The following is an 18,233-nucleotide window of genomic DNA, read 5'->3' on the forward strand; positions in this document are numbered from 1 at the left end:
CAAAATTGTTTTAAGTAAGTGCAGAATGAAATACATTAGATAGATTAATTAACATAAATAATATTAGACTGTACAGGTGGACCTAAATGCATTAGATAGCATAGAGTGTAGAGAATACTGTTTTTTGTTTGTTTGTTTGTTTTAGTTAGAACTGTATTGGTACTGCTTTAAGTAATACAGGATTGTAAATTGCTCTATAAAATCCATATAAATTATAAAATATGAATGAAAAGACAATAAAACTAAATGCTGAATCAAAATATAAATTTACATGAAAGTGATTGATGTTGTTTAGTTCTTTATCAGGTAGTGTTTGTTTTAGCATTGCTGTTAGTAAAGGAATGACATAGTACTTAATTTTTTTTTTTTTTACTATACATTTGGAATATTATGAAATTTAAACTTGTTTAATTATGCAGATGTATCTTATTTAGCTATCTGCTATTAGTTAGGAGTAAAAGAGCAAACTGGTTAGTGTCAGTGTCATTAGTGCAGGAGGTTTTTGTACAGCTGTTGATTGGGTTTGTATCACTGTGGTGGACTTTCGGTGGAGGCACCCGACTCTCAGTTGGAAGTAAGTAAATCTCTTTCTATTTTGAAAATGAAAATTGAATGAAAAGAACAAAAAGGGATTTTTTTTTAAAATTATCATTATATCTTAAATTAATATAACAAATATAAGAATAAATTATCTGAAATTTTCCTTGTGTGATATTACCAAATCTATGTGCACCTTTCTTATTTTTCCTCCAGACTATTTTAAAACAATAACCTCACTGTTTTAATCACTTTATTACCTTTGTAAAAAATTATTGTTGTTTTAACTTAAAAAAAGTAAGAATCCCGGTTGCCTTCAAATTTTGAGTTCATTGAAACTAAATTTTGAGTTAATATAAGAAAAAGGAACTAATCAACAGAAATTTGAACAACAATCTGAACATCATTATCTAAGCTGATTTCACAAAACAAAGTTGTTATAACAAATCATTAAAATAATGTTTTACTGTGTTGAGCGTTTATCCGTCAGAATGGTAAATCATATTTGACAAAGAATAAATGCTTGTTTATTTTTAAATTGATTTAGCATGAGATAGAATTCTAACTTGTGCATTAGTGCAATCTGTCTCTACAAATATATTTAACAGAGAGGTAAAAAAATTAATTTAAATGTTTTTTTTTTAAATCATTGTTGATAAAAAAAATTTTTTATGAATGTCACAGACAGAAATGTCTGGGTTCAAGTTTATTTTTCAATTACACTCCATGGTTGAGTTAGAAACATATCAAACAGCTTAACTGTAAATAACAAATTGTACATTTTTAACAGAAAATATTTGTATAATAATTTGAACAAAGGACAATAGAAACCTAAAAAATTTGAAGATCTATAATATACCATCATCAACAATTAATAAATAGTGTTAAATCTACATGTATAGGCACATGTGAAATTGTTGATAATGTGTTTTTATGGGCTGCTGCACTTCAGATCTGCTTGATTAACTCTGAATCTCTTAAAGGGAAGTGAAAGACACTCAGAAAGACTGATAGAGCTGTTTTTCAGAAGAATGAAACATCACAGTTTCCATCTGTGTCTCTCTTTAGCTGCGGCTCGTCCCGCTCTCACAGTGCTGCCTCCCTCCAGAGACGAGCTGCAGCAGGGTAAGGCTACAGTGCTGTGTGTGGCCAGTAAGGGATTCCCCTCTGACTGGAAGCTGAGCTGGAAGGTGGACGGCAGCAGCAGGAGCTCTGGTGTCAATCTGAGTCCCAGTCAGCTGCAGAAGGATGGACTGTACAGCTGGAGCAGCAGCCTGAGCCTCACTGAGAGTGAGTGGAGCAGAGCAACAACCGTCAGCTGTGACGCCACGCACCCGTCCCACAATGCAGTCACCAAGAGCCTCGACACACAGCAGTGTGATGAATGAAATACACACACATGCTGTTAGTATATTGCTCATATATTCTTATCTGTTGTAATTCTACAACTGCAATGCTATTAATGTTTTGTTGATTATTTGATATTTTACTGCTGCCAAATAAAAGCATTTTGACTTAAATATGGCGCTGACTTCTTAATGTGACATTAAACATAAAAATAAATAAATAAATAAAAAGAGATATTTATGTTAACATGGCATCTTAATCATTATTTTAGATACATATAATAAGGTTGTATGATGTTGTTTCACTGTGTGAACACTGGACCATCATTATACCCCATACAGTAATATTTTCCTGTGTCCTCAAGCTGGGGTACTTGTATGTTAAGCGTAAATTCATATCCAGAGTAAGTTCCACTGAACCGGTTTGAAACTCTAGATGCAAGGCTACTTGCATAGTAAATCAGGAGTTTAGGATTTTTTCCAGGTTGTAGCAGATATCAACTCATGGAATAATGCTAGAAGATGCAGTGCAGCTGATAGAAGCAGATTCTCCTGCTTTACCAGGTCTCTTGATGAGACAATGAGGGAGTAAACAGTTACATTTAAATACAATTGATAAGATTGTACATCCTTCAGAAGAACATTTGTCATTAAAAATTAACGTGTCCAAAGTTTTACAAAATAAACTAGAAAAATAGAAATAATGTAGAAAAATTAGTTTTAACCTTGTGCAAGCAGACCCAGTGAAGCCAGAATTAGTAAAACAGACATGATTGTGTTGTGTGTCAGTGACTCTGGCAGGACTGAACACACACTGATCATCAGAGTTTTGTGAGTGAAGCCGTGAACATGCAAAACACTCTCCACTCTACAGACTCCTGTCAAAAACTCATTCAACTGCCTGCTGGATTTAGACATGGATTTCAGAAGAGGAACCAAAATGAGTATTGGAAGTAGGTGCAGAATAAAATTAGAAATTGAATAGATGCTCAGAAATTAAAAAAAAAAAAAAAATCATACAGCATTTTCTGAAAGTATTTGAATTATCTTCTGTAAAAAACTGTTTTGAGAAATGGAGGGTTGTAAAGTAAATAATAAAATTACCTTAATATTTCATTAAAGATAAGTAAATGGTGGAGAAGCATTCAATATATATCATTAGTAGTATTGCTTGTTAACAATAATAAACCTACACTATACTATGTCGCCTCTGGCTTGCTTAGTTGGGGACACTTCATTTCCAGCGATACCGTTGACTTGATTGCAAAGATACTATTTAAACTGAGCTGGATGTTGACATCACTGAATTCAATGATGAACTGTCTTTAACTGAAAAATTTGTGTTTACTATTGTCATTTTGCATTATTGACACTATTTTCTTAATTAATGCTGTTCAGTTGCTTTGACACAATCTGTATTGTTAAACACCCAGTTGTCACTGATCTTATGGATACTCATACAGTAATAATCTCCTGCATCTTCAAGCTGGGCATCACTGATGGTCAGACTAAAGTCAAGACCGTTTCCTTGTCCACTGCCACTGAATCTTGATGGAATTCCTGAGTTTTTTTCATTTGTATAATAAACCAAGAGTCTGGGAGCCTCTTCAGGCTTTTGGCTGTACCAAGATACATAATAACGCCCTTTAGAGACACTGCCTTGCTCATTTTTGTAAACCACAGTATCAACTTTACAGTCAATAGAGATGGTTTGACCAGGCAGGACTGATTTAACCTCAGACTGAGTCACAACTATTTGTCCAAAACAACCTGTGTAGAACAATTGATAACAGCACAGGTTATTATAATATATCATTTTAAATACAATATGTATTTAAAAGATCACATGTAACAATAATGGCGTTTACCTTGCATGCTGTAGAGTGTCCAAATGATAAAAGAGAACAAAGTCATGTTGGCTGTAAGATCTGCTGTCATGAACAGAAGCTCAGTGAAAAAGTTCAACAGACCTATAAACATTTTCAGATCACTGTCGCTGTCTATGCAAAGCACCATATATGACCAGAAGTTTCTAAAATCTGTTCCTTATTTTACAATTATCCAACTGGAGGCTGGACTGGAGAGCCAAACTAAGTGCTGGAAGGCAGAATCTGAAAAGAATGGAAATAATTAACAATAATTATACAAGTGTTATACTGTATATTTTTATGATAATATTCTTTTGTGTAAGTAATGATACACACACACACACACACACACACACACACACACACACACACACACACACACAGATAAATACTTTTTTTTTAAACTTGTAACTTCTTTAAATCAGCATTATTTGTGTGAGATTCACAAGACACTTTAAACTGGCTGATTACATTTATTCCATTAAAAAGACCTGAGAAATGTGAAAACTAAGATTAGTTGCACTTAAAAAATGAATAAATGAATTTATTTATTTATTTATTTCAGAAATTACCATCAGAATTATTACTAATTTTTTTGTTTGGATTATAAATATTAGAAACTTATTTGTTGCTAGTACTTCTATTAAAAAATGTCACTTAATACTGTGTAACTACATTTTTAGAGAATATCGTGTTATTTTTAAGCTCTTTCGTATCTCTCTTTTTTTTTTGCCTTATGTGACATGACTACAAGCATGTATACTTACGTCTTCTAAACAGGTTCAAAATAATTAGTTTACCTTAATGACCTTTTTATCTATTTGAGTGGTAAATAAAAATATATGTTTTTATATTTTATAGATAATTTTTATGTACTTCACAAGAAATGGAAGTATGTCTAACTACTGTTTCAGATGCATTAATTCTGCATTAATTCAATCTCAGTATTATGGAAGCCCGTTCCCGCCACAATTGAGAAAAAATATGATTCTGTAAGTCATAATAATGAGAAACTTTCTCATAATTATGACTTAGTATCTCGTTATATTGAGAAACTTTCTCGTAATAATGAGAACATTTCTCGTAATAATGACTTAGTTTCTCATAATAATGAGAAACATTCTCGAAATAATGACTTAAAGGTGACATATCATGAAAATCTGACTTTTCCAGGTTTTAAGTGCTATAATTAGGTCCCCGGTGCATCTACCAACCAAGGAAAGGTGAAATAGATTAACCCCATTTGCATTTAAAGAGACAGGCACGAAAAACAGCGTGTTTCTTCATTTTCAAAATGATATTATAAATGATCTGTGGGATATTTTGAGCTGAAACTTCACAGACACATTCTGGGGACACCAGAGACTTATATTACATATTGTAAAAAGGGGCATAATATGTCTCCTTTAATCCACGCATGCGTAACGCAAGAGTGACGGCACGCTAGCGCCATCTGTTGGTCAAAGCCATGCAGGAACACCGCAAACATTGCTTTGTTCTGTAATCTAAAGTGTATAATGATATAATCTGTCATTAAATAACTATTTCAGATAAATGATCTGCATGTAGTCTTTTAAGTTGTAGCATTTACCAAGTTACTCTGCCAGATAGTTATGGCTTCAAACATTGCTGACTAATATTTCAGTTAAGAAATCCAGGCATTTTATGAAGAAATTAAAACCATTACACATATAAACTTAATTTATAGATGTTTATTTCGATGATTTATTCGTTTTATTAGCTGTCCCTGTCATGCATCACATGCATGCAATGTTCATACAGTAAGCCATCTCATTTCAAAAGCACAAAGCATCGTTGTTCGTTACCACGGCAACCACTTGGTCTTCAGCGTCCCGCTTCTTGCAGGACAAACGCTTATCGTGAAAAAAGCTTAACGTGGCTTGAAGTACAAAGACAGATTGAACCACATCAGTACACAACTTAATGATCATGCATATTGTATAAACAGGCATTCAGGTGGACCCAAAATATGAATGCAACACAAAACAGCAACGCTTATTACGAGATGTTAAGTCATTATTTTGAGAAAGTTTCTCATTATTTCGACAAAGTTTCTCATTATTATGAAAAAATAAGTCATTATTTTGATAAAACAAGTAATTATTTTGAGAGTTTCTCGTTATTACGAGATGTTAAGTCATTATTACGAGAAAGTTTCTCAATATTATGAGAAAATAAGTCGCAGGAAAATAACCATTTTAGTAACAATGTAGCATTAAAATATTTTTATAGTGGCTAATTCCACTCCTACCTAGAAACCTAAATATTTCTGTACAGTATAAGAAAAACATGACAGACAGATAAATGCAATTACAATCATTTATTTATTGCAAAAATGTCAAAAGCAGTACCAAAAAGTAATCCAAATAATGATGCGTTGCACCCACAGTCCTCTCTGGCAGATTACAGTAGGTTTGTGTGATCCAGAGCAGAATTTATGTTGTTAATCGCTGAAAATATTATCCAGATAATTTTCCCGGATCCACTCCGTGAACTCGTGAAGGCACGCGCATCATTCAAACACACCTCACCAGAAACACGGCATGTCGCAATCTGTGACGAATGCAGGCGAGAGCCAATGAGCGTTCGATTATCCTGCCGTAAAACCTGTCGTTTGAAGCGGCAACATTTGAATTTGTAAAGAGCACGTCGGTCAGCGCGGGCTGAGGGAGGTTTTTGTACGATGCTGTTTCACTGTGTGCACACTCCACCACTATAATACCCCATACAGTAATAAACTCCTGCATCCTCAAGCTGGACTCCACGTATGTTCAGTGTAAATTCATATCCAGAATAAGTTCCACTGAACCGGTCTGAAACTCCAGATGCAAGATTGCTGGCATCGTAGATCAGGAGTTTAGGAGCTTCTCCAGGTTTCTGCAGATACCAGCTCATGTCATCACCAACTCCGCTGGTCCCAGTGCAGCTGATAGAGACAGAATCTTCTGCTTTAACAGACAGAGACTCAGGAGACTGAACCTCTTCATGAGACACTGAGGGAGACAACAAAAACAAATATTACAATACTTCAAAATACAAAGACAAGTTTTCATCTGCTATAAAACAGTCAATCTAAATATAATAAAACTAAAAAGAAAGCACAAATTAAAATATTATAAAATAAATTCCAAACAATTAATTCCATAATGTAGAAAATATATTTTTGAACCTTGACAGAGCAGACAGAGTGTCCCCAGCATTAGAATAAGAGAAATCATTGTTTCCTATGTATGTATGTAAGTGTTACACACTAATAATCATCAGTGGAGTTTTAAGCACAGTGTTCAGTTAATATGCAAAACACTTTCCAAAACACATTCAGATGCATCCTGGAATTTACCTCAAAAACTTTCAAAACACATTTTGCAGCATTTAATTAACATTAATGCAATAAAAATGTTTGACCTAAGCAAAACTAACCTAAGATACAGTGTTTTATTGTGAGCGTTAGTGTTTATGTCAGTGTCAGTTTTAGTGCAGGAGGTTTTTGTACAGCCTCTAATTGGGTTTGTATCACTGGGGCGCTCGTTCGGTGGAGGCACCCGACTCTCAGTTGGAAGTTAGTAAATCTCTTTCTATTTCTATTATTTCTGTTTCGATTTCTATTAATTCATTAGTTAGTAATAATAATAATAAGAAGAAGAAGAACAGACCAATAGAAGAAGAGTAACTAAAATTAAAAAATAGGCTATCCTCAGACATTTTTTTTTTGCCTTGTGTAACAGCATATAGGCCTACTTCTAAATGGGTTGAAATTAGTTAGTTTACCTTTTTATCTATTTGAGTGGTAAATAAAATATATGCATTTTATAGATTAGGTTTATGCACTTCACGTGAAATAGAAATATGTCTAACTACGGTTTCAGATGTCAGTTACTATATAAGTACTGTAAAATGGGGCAATAAACATGTAATTATGAACTGAAAATAAATGTCTTTCATTTTTTACATTTTTCATGAGGAGGAAAAAAAGGGACATTATTTAATGCATAGAGGAACAAAATAAAACACGATAGTGTGGGGATCCCCTCTGCCTATCAAACAGCCAAACATAAAAAGAGATTTTTCTAAGAGAATACACAAACAGTTCAGTTGCTAAGGGAACGAGGTTCCCTGTATGTATCCTATAGTATTGCCATAGTGCTGCATCGAATACACGTCAAGGTCTGAATATATTGTTCAGAATATAAACCTGAAAGGTAAATATAAATCCAATAAATGTAAGTCTCATATAGTCATACATCTTGATTTTTATGAACACTGAATATATGAATATGAATATTACTAATGTGTTTTTACAGGCTGTTGAACTTCAGATCTGCTTCACAACTTCGAATTCAACATTAAAATAAATAATGTGTTGTTTCAAAATTAAGCGTTTGCTCTACTTAAAATAATGAGTTTATTTTGGTTAAGCTGGATATTTAATGCATCTCAAAAATCTTAAGTTGATATATCTAATTGCAGCATTATTTTACAGTGTTGATTAAGTTTTTTTAATTACTTTTTTCATTGAATGTCACATGAGACAAATATGTTTTCTTCTGGTGTAGTTTTCAAACTACAAGCAGCTATATCTAATACAGTAGGTTTTTAACAAATAATTGAGCAATAACATGAATATATGTTGACAGAAACCATATAATATAACATTATCTATAATGAACAAATTATAAAGTATGTTTGATTGCTGGTAAAATGTGTATTTTACGGACTATTGCACTTCAGATCTGCTTGATTAACTCTGAATCTCTTAAAGGGAAGTGAAAGACACTCAGAAAGACTGATAGAGCTGTTTTTCAGAAGAATGAAACATCACAGTTTCCATCTGTGTCTCTCTTTAGCTGCGGCTCGTCCCGCTCTCACAGTGCTGCCTCCCTCCAGAGACGAGCTGCAGCAGGGTAAGGCTACAGTGCTGTGTGTGGCCAGTAAGGGATTCCCCTCTGACTGGAAGCTGAGCTGGAAGGTGGACGGCAGCAGCAGGAGCTCTGGTGTCAATCTGAGTCCCAGTCAGCTGCAGAAGGATGGACTGTACAGCTGGAGCAGCAGCCTGAGCCTCACTGAGAGTGAGTGGAGCAGAGCAACAACCGTCAGCTGTGACGCCACGCACCCGTCCCACAATGCAGTCACCAAGAGCCTCAACACACAGCAGTGTGATGATGACCAGTGGAAAAACTCACACACACATACTGCTGTTAGTATGCTATTTCATGCTGTTAGTTTATTGCTTATATATTCTTATCTTTTGTAATTCTACAACTGCAATGCTCTGAAAGTTGTGTTGCTAATTTAATTCTTGCTGCCAAATAAAAGCATTTTGTTACAAATATGGTGTTGAATTTTGTGAACCTTTAAATAAAAAACACCTAAAATATAAAATAACGCTTTTATTGTTTTTGTTTTTTTTTAGGTTGTGTGATATTGTGATGAGCAGCATGGATAAGTAGAGAATATTTTAATATTGAAAATATCAATTACAGTAAAAGAGATATTTATGATAAAATATTTTAGCTACATTTAATTAATGAAGTTCATAGTTACTGCCTGAGTACATTCATTGTGTCATCTGACTGAGGGAGGTTTTTGTACAATGCTGTTTCACTGTGTAAACACTGGACCAACATAAACCCCCATAGAGTAATAATCTCCTACATCCTCAATCTGGATTCCATGCAGGGGCGTACTGGGGCTAAAAAGAGGCCCAGGACTTTCTGGCACAGAGCGGCCCACCACACCCAGTCCGCAACACATCACACCATAAACCCACCAGCTCATTATGCACAGAGCAATTTTTAACACCACTTACAAACATAAAAATATAACACAATACAGAAATAAAATGCTATCTATTTTTTTTAATTGAAATTCTTATTAAAGGGGTCATATGATGCTTTTTTAAAGATCATTATTCTGTACGATCTATCCGACATGACTTGAACGCACCATAAGAACCATTTTGATAACTCATTTGATCGATTCATTAAAAAGTGAGTTGTTCATTTGCGAATCAGGTAGCCTACCGCTGGTTCTTACTTCTTAGTCTAAACGTACGACATATTGTTAATATTGTTGTCACAGAAAAACGTTACTTTAAGCCATTGTCAACTATGTAGCCCTTAATACTGAGCTCAATGACGGTGAGAGTGACATATGTTCTTTGACTATGATTTTGTAGCCTATATGAATAGGCTTAAAATGGGTAAACTTGCACTCTTCCCATTTTCTTGCTAATTATAAATTATAATTATTATTATGAATACAACATACATAAATATCTGTTGTAATGACCAACAACTGTCGGTTAAACTCACCGTTCTGTGATTTAAAAACATTGTCCATATGTTGCTTATGCAAAACTCGAGCTCTTCACAGCCGAATGGAGTCCAGGAGTTGACACATCACTGAACAGGTTTCATTGAGGTCACGTGCTTCTAATTTGTGTGTTCTAGTAGCCTCAGAATCCAGTAGAGGGCAGTAAAACATTACACGTTGCTTTCTTTGAGTTTGGTTTTATTGGCCATTGGACAGTGTTGATACACAAATTTGATTTTCATAATAATAATAATAATAAAATTAAATGGATGAAATAAGCATACTAAGGGTAAATACTGTTTTATAATTGATCTGGATTTATTTGATATTGTTTGTTTCAGGTTCATTTTACTGTGAAAAACCAGAATTACAAATCTTAATTTAAAAAATAATAAAATATTTTACTATGATTTGTAATTTTGTTATTGTGTCCTATTCCTTAGATTTTTATTTGCATAATCTATTCAGATTGACTGATATACTGGGGGAATACACTTCCCTTTTAAGTTGTAGGCCTACTGTTTTCAAGGGTTGGTGTAATTCTTGCTTAGCTACGCATATCAATAGCCCACATCTTTTATATGAAAGTTGACTTGGAGGAGAGGTTTCGGTCACTTATACTGAACTTAAATATGATATGGATAAATGGTAACACTTAGATTACAGAGACAACTGAACATTTATCAGTTTGTTTTTCTAAGATTTTTCTAATTAAAATAAGCTTTTTCTGCTTCTCTGCTTTGTGTGAAGCATATGAGTACAATTGATTTGTATGATAGTAATTAGATATGCAATGTGAAAAGCAGGATTTCCACTGATGATTTTCATATGGAAGATTGTGTAATTAATTAGATTTAAAAAATAAATAAAAATAAACAGTAACTCATTGCAAACCCCTTTTTTTGTTCTCCTGTCAGCAGGTCTCAGAAGCATCTGCAGAAGATTGTCAGTGGGGAGGTTTTTGTACGGCATGTTTTCACTGTGTGAATACCCAATTGTCACTGATCTTATGGATACTCATACAGTAATAATCTCCTGCATCTTCAAGCTGGGCATCGTTTATAGTCAGAGTGAAATCAAGACCATTCCCTCCAGAGTGAAAACTGCCTCCACCGCTCATTCTAGATGGAGCACTTGAAGGCTTCATTGTTGTATAATATATGAGGAGTTTAGGGGGTTCATTTGGCCTCTGAAGATACCAGGAGATGTAATAATCTTTAGATGTTGTGCCTGTTGGAAGCCTATAAACTGCAGTGTTGACCTTACAATCAATGGAGACTGTTTGACCGAGCTGAACTGATTCAACCTCAGACTGAGTCACAACAACCTGCCCAAAAGAACCTGTGAGAGACAGAAAACTGAATTAAAATACTTATAAGTGCATAAGAAAAAAATTATTTCAGTATGATTTGAAAATAAATTACCTTGGATGCTGTAAAATGCCCAGATAAAGAGAATCATATTGGCTTGTGATTTAGAGCTATTCTAGGACCTTTTCAAAGTTTTGACAGGACTATAAACACTCAGAGCACTGAGGCATGAGCTGCCAATGCAAAACATTTTTACGGTGGAAAAACCCTTCCTTAACTGAAGTATCTTCTCACTCATATGACAATTAGCTTTGTAATATATACATATTTGTATTATAGGTTAATCATATAGTTTGATTAAAACTTGTCTGGTTATCTCAAAAAAGTCTTGAGGTTTTTTGCAGTGAATGAGAATGAATTATTGTGGTGGATTTTTGTTGGAGGAACCAACCTGAATGTTAAAAGTAAGTGCAGAATGAAATAAGGTGGATAAACAGTAACGAAATGTGGACCTGAATAGATCAGGTAGCAATGTAGCATATTTAGATTATTATTATTGTTTTGATTTCATACTGACTGCACTGATAAGTAATACAAGATTGTAAATTAGACTATATAATAAAAAAGATATAAAGGATAAATAAAATTTTATCGCCTAAATATTATTTTGCATGAAAGTATAGGTGCTTTTTTTGTTCTTGAGAGTGCAGTAGTGTTTGTATTAGCATTATTCTTAGTAATAGAATTCTATAGTATTTTATATTTTTTTCTAGTAGTAGATTTGGGACATTATTAAAATTAAACAGGTTTGATTATGCAGCTTTATCTTACTATCAGTTGTGAATAGCAAACTGGTTAGTGTCAGTGTCAGTTTTAGTGCAGGAGGTTTTTGTACAGCTGTTGATTGGGTTTGTATCCCTGTGGCGCACGTTCGGTGGAGGCACTCGTCTCTCAGTTGGAAGTAAGTAAATATATTTCTATTTCTATTATTTCTATTTCTATTTCTATTAATTAATTGGTTAGTAATAATAAAATAAAAAATAGGCATCCTCAGAAATTGTTTTTGCCTTGTGTGACTGCATATACTTGTGTCTTCTAAACGGGTTCAAATTAATTTACCTTTTTATCTGTTTGAGTGGAAAAAAATATATATGCATTTTATAAATTATGTTTATGTACTTCATGTGAAATTGAAATATGTCTAACTACTGTCAGATGTCAGTTACTATATAAGTACTGTAAAATGGGGCATTAAACACATAAAAATTAGTATTGTTAATGATCAAAATTGACCATGAATCTGAATGCGTAATTACGAATGAGAATAATGACAATAAATTTCTTTCATTTTTATGTTTTTCATGAGGAGAAAAAAGGGACATTGTTTAATGTATAGAGGAACAAAATAAAACATCTAAATTTTAGGTGAAATACATAAATAATACAGAATTATTTTATTTTTAATGTCTGAATATATTGTTCAGAATATAAACCTGAAAGGTAGATATAAATCCAATATATAAATTTGTTTCATTTAGTCATAAATCTTTTTTTTTTGTATGAACACCGAATATATTAATATGAATACTGATACTAATGTGCTTTTACAGACTTTTGAACTTCAGATCTGCTTCACAACTTCAAATTCAACAAATATGTTTCTAAATTAAGCGTTCATGTTTTACTTAAAATTATAAGTTTAGTTTGGTTAAGTTGGATATTTATGTTATCTCAAAAAACATTAAGTTGATATAACTACCTACAGCATTATTTTACAGTATTCATTTATTTTTTTATTACTTTTTTTTAATTGAAATGTCACATGAGACAGAAATTTATTTTCTTCTGGTGTAGTTTTCAAACTACAAGTAGCTATATCTGTAAGTAATACAGTAAGTTTTTAACAAATAATTTAACAATAATTTGAATAAGATGACAGAAACCATATAATATAACATTATATAATTAATAAATTGTTTTAAATGTAAAGATTATGTGTGATTGCTGGTAAAATGTGTGTTTTTATGGACTGTTGCACTTCAGATCTGCTCGATTAACTCTGAATCTCTTAAAGGGAAGTGAAAGACACTCAGAAAGACTGATAGAGCTGTTTTTCAGAAGAATGAAACATCACAGTTTCCATCTGTGTCTCTCTTTAGCTGCGGCTCGTCCCGCTCTCACAGTGCTGCCTCCCTCCAGAGACGAGCTGCAGCAGGGTAAGGCTACAGTGCTGTGTGTGGCCAGTAAGGGATTCCCCTCTGACTGGAAGCTGAGCTGGAAGGTGGACGGCAGCAGCAGGAGCTCTGGTGTCAATCTGAGTCCCAGTCAGCTGCAGAAGGATGGACTGTACAGCTGGAGCAGCAGCCTGAGCCTCACTGAGAGTGAGTGGAGCAGAGCAACAACCGTCAGCTGTGACGCCACGCACCCGTCCCACAATGCAGTCACCAAGAGCCTCAACACACAGCAGTGCAATGACCAGTGAAATACATACTCTGACATAGATTATAGGCATGCATAATCACTCATTTATATTCAAACAACCACACATACACAGCCTTACTAATGGACAAACAAGACTGTGTACCAATTTACTCTTTATGTTAATCTTTCTTTAAGCCTGCTTTAACACTTATGATCAATTTTTAATAAAAGCATGTTATTTTAAATAAAAGCAAATAAAAGCTCTTTGAATCGTTAATTGTGTATTGTTATTTTGTCCTTATTTAATATCTTTTACCATAGTATTTAATTATTTTTTTATTTTCCTTTCATTAGTTTACATGCTTTTATCAGTCACATGAATGGAATTGAACATCAGCATCACAAGCAAATAAACAGCTTATAGATTTCATTTTAAATATAGCAGGGAAAACCTGTTGTGGTTGTTAACAAATACAAAATAAAACAAAATATGGATTCTGGCTTATTTCACACTGAACTGGAGTATTCATGTTGTTAGTTAAAGCATGAATTTAAGAAGTTGCTTTGGCCATGGTGAGTTTGCTTTCATCAAGGTTGGATGGATTTTATTGGATTGTAGTTCATGTGGAAACTTGATTGAGACATTCTGGAGTTTATTATTGATTCAGCAGCCTTCTGTGTATGTGTGTTTGTAAGTCAGTGAGGTGAATAATGATCTTCAACATCAACATCTGCAGAAGCTCAAAGCTGCAGCGCTGCTGTATCACCCAGTGAGGTTTTTGTATGATGATTTTACACTGTGTGAACACCCAATCTGTGGTGCCAGAGACTCCCTTGTTATATACACCTTGACAGTAATAAACTCCTGAATCTTCAGGCTGGATTCCATTGATGGTCAGAGTAAAATCCATGTGGTTTCCACTTTCACTGCCACTAAATCTAGAAGAAACACCTGAAGCTCTGTCTGATGTGTAATAGATCAGGAGTTTAGGAGCTTCTCCAGGAATCTGATGGTACCAGGACAAGCAATACTGAGAGGTATCTTTTTTAATACAGTTTACTGCTGGTTTATGATTACACTGAATAGTGACAGTCTGATCAGGCTTCACTGTTTGATCTTCAGATTGAGTCACAATCTGCCCCACAGAACCTGAAGAGAGACACAGAAAACACTGTAAAATAATATAAAACTGATGAGCACATTTAAAATCTCACACTTACTAGTAATCTGCCAGGTTGAGCACACAATGTTTCTAACTGTTGCACTAAAAGGACTAAGCATTCTTTCCCATTTAATGGATCATAATGACAATGAAGGACTTGACTTGAAGATCAAAACGTAGTTAAAGGTCAGTGTTAATTTAATTTGTACTGCACATGCTTGGGTAAAATGGCAAAAAATAAGAATTTTTAAGTTAATTAATGCATATATTTGCAGGAAATTAAGTCTAAATCTTGATCTCAGCACCTGAGAATCTGTGGATTGCTTATTTTCTAGTTTTCTGTAAATCAGCTGATGATATGAATTTCTATAGGCATTTACTTACTCCAGGTGCAGGTGGTGAGTGTCCAAATAATGACGGTTATCAAAGTCATGTTTGCTTTAGGATCTGTTATCAAGAAGGAGAGCTGTCGGTCATAAAATCATTAAGTCACAGATCTATAAAGACCTTCAGAGCACTGTAGCATGAAGTTTAATGCAAAGTGTCTTCACAATGTAAATGTTCTTTCTGAGAACAACAACCTCTCGTACTGTCAAGAAACAAATTTCAATTGTTAATCTAGCTGAGCAGGTATTTTTGATTTAATGATTCCTTAAAGACAGACCATTTTTGTCTCTTACCAGGACTGTAACTTGCAGAAAGATTCAGCATTCTTATCAACCTATAATTTCCCTATTATTTGTGCTGAAGTTTATGACAAGAGTTTCTTTAGCACACACAATGAATGTTCCAGAACTAACAAATGATGTTCATCCAGGAACAGATGTTGATCATGATGTCTGACTTCACATACCATTTAAATACCAACAATTCTACAAAATTAAATGAAAACTGTTACATGTTTGATCATTGCTTTTATCATATATATTATGAAATAAAGCAGGGGTGCCCAATCCTGTTCCTGGAGACCTACCTTCCTTCAAAGTTCATTTCCAACCCTGATGAAACCAACTAATTAGGATCTGAAGGAGCACTTGATAATTACAGACAGGTGTGTTTGATCAGGGTTGGAACTGAACTCTGCAGGTAGGTGATCTCCAGGAACAGGATTGGGCACCACTGAAATAAAGTATAATGTACATGTTGTGGTTGTGAGGAGCATGACATACTCACATTTTAAAATTGAAAATATAATTAAAAAGAGAATTATGGCAGCGACTTTCCGTCCATACAAGCTGCGAATGCTCCGCATACCCAGGCCATTTGAGAGAATAAGTTCACGGGATAATTAATATAAACATGATTATAAGTTGATCCCTTGTCATTTGAAATGTGACTTAAAGCTTAAAGAGTTAGGGATAAGAGTCACAATCTGCCCCACAGAACCTGAAGAGAGACACAGAAAACACTGTAAAATAATATAAAACTGATGAGCACATTTAAAATCTCACACTTACTAGTAATCTGCCAGGTTGAGCACACAATGTTTCTAACTGTTGCACTAAAAGGACTAAGCATTCTTTCCCATTTAATGGATCATAATGACAATGAAGGACTTGACTTGAAGATCAAAACGTAGTTAAAGGTCAGTGTTAATTTAATTTGTACTGCACATGCTTGGGTAAAATGGCAAAAAATAAGAATTTTTAAGTTAATTAATGCATATATTTGCAGGAAATTAAGTCTAAATCTTGATCTCAGCACCTGAGAATCTGTGGATTGCTTATTTTCTAGTTTTCTGTAAATCAGCTGATGATATGAATTTCTATAGGCATTTACTTACTCCAGGTGCAGGTGGTGAGTGTCCAAATAATGACGGTTATCAAAGTCATGTTTGCTTTAGGATCTGTTATCAAGAAGGAGAGCTGTCGGTCATAAAATCATTAAGTCACAGATCTATAAAGACCTTCAGAGCACTGTAGCATGAAGTTTAATGCAAAGTGTCTTCACAATGTAAATGTTCTTTCTGAGAACAACAACCTCTCGTACTGTCAAGAAACAAATTTCAATTGTTAATCTAGCTGAGCAGGTATTTTTGATTTAATGATTCCTTAAAGACAGACCATTTTTGTCTCTTACCAGGACTGTAACTTGCAGAAAGATTCAGCATTCTTATCAACCTATAATTTCCCTATTATTTGTGCTGAAGTTTATGACAAGAGTTTCTTTAGCACACACAATGAATGTTCCAGAACTAACAAATGATGTTCATCCAGGAACAGATGTTGATCATGATGTCTGACTTCACATACCATTTAAATACCAACAATTCTACAAAATTAAATGAAAACTGTTACATGTTTGATCATTGCTTTTATCATATATATTATGAAATAAAGCAGGGGTGCCCAATCCTGTTCCTGGAGACCTACCTTCCTTCAAAGTTCATTTCCAACCCTGATGAAACCAACTAATTAGGATCTGAAGGAGCACTTGATAATTACAGACAGGTGTGTTTGATCAGGGTTGGAACTGAACTCTGCAGGTAGGTGATCTCCAGGAACAGGATTGGGCACCACTGAAATAAAGTATAATGTACATGTTGTGGTTGTGAGGAGCATGACATACTCACATTTTAAAATTGAAAATATAATTAAAAAGAGAATTATGGCAGCGACTTTCCGTCCATACAAGCTGCGAATGCTCCGCATACCCAGGCCATTTGAGAGAATAAGTTCACGGGATAATTAATATAAACATGATTATAAGTTGATCCCTTGTCATTTGAAATGTGACTTAAAGCTTAAAGAGTTAGGGATAAGTACATAAAATGATTTATTTGCCAAACGGGAGTAATTTTCTGTGAATCTAGGGGCAAGTTCAAGCTCAAACCGGTGTGCACCGTTTTGCTACGGTTTCCGGTTTGAATGACATGTTTCCTGGAAACGGTGTGCAACGGGGTTTGAGATGCGTTTTCTCTTGTTTGGTGGGTGTGTCAAACATGTCAGCCCAATCAGCAGCAACATGTATGTAAGCCACGCGGTATTAAAGAGACAGCTGGCACAATGTAATTAACATCCAAATAAATTCACAAGAGCAAGTATATTGTTTGCACATGTTTATTTACATTAAAGGCAAAATAACTAAAATAATAAGAGCACAAGTATAGATCTGGAACTTCTTTAAGTCTGTCTAAATATCATTTAGTAATTGCAATGTCTTCTATTGTGTGCTAAATACTGATTAATGTTACATAAAAATACTATACATATTTATATATTTTGCTATTGTATTATGGAGTGACACTTTCATAAA

At 34.1% G+C, this 18,233-nt stretch overlaps 1 long non-coding RNA gene and 5 gene segments (V, D, J or C); 2 read left to right on the forward strand and 4 right to left on the reverse strand.

Annotated features, from left to right (window-relative positions):
- The first annotated feature begins 341 nt into the window (after positions 1–341).
- LOC107667778 (Ig kappa-b4 chain C region-like) lies at positions 342–2,034 on the forward strand. The segment is given in 3 exon segments: positions 342–349; positions 435–574; positions 1,606–2,034. Coding segments are annotated over 3 exon segments (468 nt in total).
- A 4,400-nt stretch (positions 2,035–6,434) lies between these two features.
- Positions 6,435–10,159, reverse strand: LOC107667788 (Ig kappa chain V region 3368-like). The segment is given in 2 exon segments: positions 6,435–6,765; positions 10,084–10,159. Coding segments are annotated over 2 exon segments (330 nt in total).
- A 901-nt stretch (positions 10,160–11,060) lies between these two features.
- Positions 11,061–11,554, reverse strand: LOC107667779 (Ig kappa chain V-IV region-like). The segment is given in 2 exon segments: positions 11,061–11,425; positions 11,509–11,554. Coding segments are annotated over 2 exon segments (402 nt in total).
- A 68-nt stretch (positions 11,555–11,622) lies between these two features.
- LOC107667780 (Ig kappa-b4 chain C region-like) lies at positions 11,623–14,041 on the forward strand. The segment is given in 3 exon segments: positions 11,623–11,635; positions 12,242–12,355; positions 13,554–14,041. Coding segments are annotated over 3 exon segments (450 nt in total).
- Positions 14,042–14,250: 209 nt separating this feature from the next.
- On the reverse strand, positions 14,251–16,016 carry LOC107667786 (Ig kappa chain V-IV region Len-like). The segment is given in 3 exon segments: positions 14,251–14,965; positions 15,363–15,425; positions 15,952–16,016. Coding segments are annotated over 2 exon segments (543 nt in total).
- Positions 16,017–16,340: 324 nt separating this feature from the next.
- LOC107667790 (uncharacterized) lies at positions 16,341–17,330 on the reverse strand. The gene is made up of 3 exons (XR_001631819.1): positions 17,058–17,330; positions 16,762–16,824; positions 16,341–16,364 (listed from the first exon to the last, which is right to left on the reverse strand). It is a non-coding gene; the product is annotated as an uncharacterized LOC107667790 (long non-coding RNA).
- Between the last annotated feature and the right edge of the window lie 903 nt (positions 17,331–18,233).

Source organism: Sinocyclocheilus anshuiensis, unplaced genomic scaffold (assembly GCF_001515605.1).
Source record: "Sinocyclocheilus anshuiensis isolate Anshui unplaced genomic scaffold, SAMN03320099.WGS_v1.1 scaffold2177, whole genome shotgun sequence".
Taxonomy (NCBI): domain Eukaryota; kingdom Metazoa; phylum Chordata; class Actinopteri; order Cypriniformes; family Cyprinidae; genus Sinocyclocheilus; species Sinocyclocheilus anshuiensis.